The 4150-nt window shown below is 41.0% G+C and overlaps 1 protein-coding gene across 2 annotated transcripts in view; it reads left to right on the top strand.

Moving 5' to 3' along the window:
* KDM4C (lysine demethylase 4C) overlaps window positions 1-4150 on the top strand; it is a 532790-nt gene that overhangs the window by 326325 nt on the left and 202315 nt on the right. For both annotated transcript variants that reach the window (XM_019517600.1, XM_019517601.1), the window contains exon 15: window positions 1126-1202. In XM_019517600.1, the coding sequence (XP_019373145.1) occupies window positions 1126-1202 (77 nt within the window). The remainder of the gene's footprint in view (window positions 1-1125; window positions 1203-4150) is intronic.

The following is a 4150-nucleotide window of genomic DNA, read 5'->3' as shown; positions in this document are numbered from 1 at the left end:
GCACCACCGCCTCCTGCCCTGAGCACAGCTGTGGCCCATCTCCCCCCACTCCCCCACCACATGCCAGGAGAAGCCTGGCACAGCCCTGGTCCGAGCTTGCAGCAGTAGCCCAGCTTGCCCACACCCTGTGCAGATCCTGGGGTATCCCCCCCACCCCCCTGTGCCCTCCCAGGATGCATGCAGCGGTGGGGGCTGCCTGCCGGTCTTTGCGCCCCTGGTTGAGCCATGACTCCATCCCATGCCCTGCCCTGCCCCGGTGGGGAAGTGCCTGTCCCCAGTCCCACTTCTGCCTCACCGCGAGGGCCTTGATCTGCCCCCCCACCACACTCCTTCCCTTTTGCCTCCCCTTCCAACACAACAGATTTACCAGCTGCACACAGCTCTTCAAGCTGCCGGGCTACATATTGGAAATGGGATCAGTATTGGTTGGTGTGCCTCCTTAAAAATCAGCTTTTGGTGTAGGCCCCCAAAAGCTCTATTGGTGCACCCCTAGTTTTTACCATAGGGAAAAATTTATGACATATACTACATTGGAAGAATAATAAAGTTACTGGTTTTCAGGGATCAGAGCCACATGTAATTGCTATTTGTGCACTTCATAAAGTGGTCGTGGAGTAGGATTAAGCTTGACCTCAGAAGGGGTATGTTGTTTAGTGTTTTGTCACAGGGCATCTAGTATATGTATAATATAGCTGAATCGTATAGAGGGGTGCACAAGATGATTCACTGGGGTGCGGGAAGAAAATATTAGAACTTCTATTTATATTTATATAAATATACATATATTGGGGGTGTGTGCTCAAATTTTTTACTGATAGGGGTGTGCGATCAAAAAAGTTTGGAGACCACTAGTATAGAGCTCTAGACATCAAGAAGAGAAGAGTATATTAACCTTAGGGTGGCCAATCTGTGGCACTTATGCCACAAGTAGTATGTGCAGGCTCTGTGTGTGGCACATGACAGATCACAGAGCACCGTGGCAGACTGGGCAGAAAGCAGAGTAGCAGATTGGGCAGAAAAAGGGGGTCAGAGTGGCACTCAGGGAGGGTGTGGAGCTAATTTGTGACCCACCTGCCAAAATGGTTGTCCCCCTCTGTATTAATCAATCCAACTTTCTTATTATAGGTTGTTACGGCGTTCCTTCTCATGAAATCCACGATGGATGGCTGTGCTCTCGATGCAAAAAAGGAGCCTGGACAGCTGTAAGTTGCTCAATTTATATAGTTATCCTACTCACTGCAGGCTACCAAAGCAAGCACACAAGTTATTATATGTGGAATGCAGCCTGTAGGGCTGGGTTCTGTTGAATATACTGCTTATTGCTGAGGAAAGACTTAATTCATTTAGCAATATGATTAGCTTAAAATTTTAAATTTCATTTCATTTTGAGAGAGATAAATTTGAAAGTGTTTTGCATACTTAAGGAACTTGTTAGCAAGTAGAATACTGTATGTGTAATATCCTTGGAAATAATTAAAGAAAAAAAAAAAAGAATTCACATTTGATTAAAAAAACAAACAAAAAAATGACATTTCATCTTAATATTTTAGTCTGATTATATGAATGGGGAGAAAAGGAAGGGAAAAGTAAAATGACATTTATTATCAGGTGTGAAATTGTTCTTATGAAACATATAGGAATTTACAGCCATGAATTACCTTTAAAGGTTAATGGATGATTATCAAAGATTTTACTTCCAAAGCCATATATACCTGTTGTATGATTAAAAACAAACAAATAAAAAACATCAAACTAATGGCTAAATATTGTTGGAAATAAATAAATGGTAGATGATAAAGTGTAAAAACAATATTTTTGTTTAAGACCATAGGAGAGATGAGGACTTTTGTGGGCGATATCTTTTACTGGACCTTCTGAATAGTCAGAAGGGACATGGACAAGCTATCAGATACCACTGTACCCATCTGAGGAAAGGTATGGTGGTACCTGGAAGCTTGTCTGTGTCCCTACAAACAATACAGTTAATCCAATAAAAGATATCACACACAGAAATGCTTGCCTCTTAAATTTTTTCTAGACTACTGTATCACCCAAACCTACCACAGTTTCCCTCAGGGGGTCAAAATGGACCTCAACAACTTGATTAGCTAGTACTAACCTGAAAAGTAAGATTCATAATGTGCCTATATTATCCATGTATCCTGTGTAGCAACCATTTCATAACCTCTGATTATATTTTTCATTTTACCTGATGAAAAATGTAATATTCACTCTTAAAAGCCAGCACATTCCAGTGATGATTGTTGCAACTGAAATACTGCAGTTCTTCTTTCATGACATGAAATGGTTATAGGAACTCTTTCACCTTTGTATGGTGTGGGTAAATACTGAATTTTTAATGGAAATTACTCTCCAATTAGGAAATGACCATTTAGTTTTATATTTACTTTTAGCACAGCTGGAATTTAATTTTAGCCAGCCTCCTTCCTCCTGGGCTTCCTCAACAAACTGCTTTTACATTTTGTAGCAGCAGTGTTTGCTAAGAAATCATTTCCTCATCCAGTTAAGAAACACAAGTAGTATGTAACAGACTTCATTAGTTCACATGTACTTCTGACTTAATGTAGCACATTTGTCTGATATTAATTTCACAAAACACTTGCATTAATTTAATGGACAAGATGCTTGGGTTGTAGAGCTTCCTACTAGTCGTGAATGGTACTTGTCAACCAAATACAGGGAGATTTAGGCACTCAAAATTAAAGACCAGATTTTCCAAACTGTCTGTCTAAATTGTGCTTAGAAAATATTTGCACGTACATCAAATTAATAACTACAAACACAAAATAAATAAAAAGACATATTATTTGCTTTTTGCATTTTCAGTAGGGCTCTATGATGTAGATGGTGCAAACTAAGCATGAGTTTTCTGAGTTTAGATAGGGACCCACCTAAAAATGGCAATAAACAGCACCCTTGGGATGTGGCCATGCCTAAGTCTGACATTTACCTTATTCTGTCATAATGCTTAAGTATCGCCCAATCTTTTCAGCTGAATCCAGGGCTGTCCCTAGTGGGGGATGAATCGGGGTGACCGCCCCAGGCCCTGTGCTTTGGGGGACCCCGCGGTCAGTGCAGTTTAGCCACCACACTCTGCTGCTGCCAAGCACTGCCGCTCGCCATTCCCCTCTGCCCCCCGGGGCCCACCCAGGTTGATATGCCCCAGGCCCCGCATACCCCTACGGACAGCTCTAGCTGAAATCAGATGAAAAGAGAAATTATCCTACCATCTGTATTTGAGAACCTGATTCCCTCACTCCATGCAGTTATGGTTGTTGTGGCTAGTTGTGATATTATGGTTCTGTGTTCTTATGAATAAATTCTTTGGAAGAAGTCTTGCTGCAGTTCTCAAAAAACAGATTTCTTTTTTTGGTTGTGATGTGTGATGCTTAGGCTTTATCCAAAATATAGAAACTGGACTCTGTAAGGCAAGTGGCCACCAGGATAGTTATCCTGTATCCATCTTCCTTTAAGGAAATTTTAAAAATCCTGATTTTGCTACTTCAGAAGCTTTGAAGAAGATGCAAGGGTCTTCTCTTCTGTAAAACACAATATTATTACTGTATGGCCTTTTTCTTACAGTTTTAAATCACTTCAGGATCCCCAAAACAAGAGGTAATATTAGCAAATTTTAAGAGTAAAAATGTAAACAATTATGAGTTTCTTTGTGTCTGCTGGAAAGTAAAGGAGATGAGAGGGACAGGACTGTGTGGTGTGCATATTAACTAAACTGGGGGAGAACAAGAAGAGACAGATTTACAACTGGTCATTACAAAAGTACAGTCCCATTTATAAATGTGTAGTCCAATGTTGCTTAGTGAATAGCTATTAAAATATGAACTGAATCAATTTCTAACTCGGTAATGTGTTTTCATTTTAGCAGGCCAGGCATTCTTACTAGGCAAAATTCAATTTTTCTCTTTCACTGGTCACCAGAAAAGCTTGTTAATGACTCCTTATCAGGCAATCAGGAGCTTCAGGACTTCTGGAACTGCTTTTGTAACTATTCTTCCAGAGTCATGGGTGGGTGGTTGGTCTGAGGGCGTGTCCCCATGCCGTGAACAAGGTAGCCAAGCTTTGGTCCCTGATTCGATTCAGCGGAAATTTGGCCTGATTCGGTGGCCAAATT

Source organism: Gavialis gangeticus, unplaced genomic scaffold (assembly GCF_001723915.1).
Source record: "Gavialis gangeticus isolate Ggan-Ray unplaced genomic scaffold, GavGan_comp1, whole genome shotgun sequence".
In the NCBI taxonomy this organism is placed as follows: domain Eukaryota; kingdom Metazoa; phylum Chordata; order Crocodylia; family Gavialidae; genus Gavialis; species Gavialis gangeticus.
The sequence above is the reverse complement of the archived record's forward strand: the minus strand, read 5'-3'. Positions and strand labels throughout refer to the sequence as shown.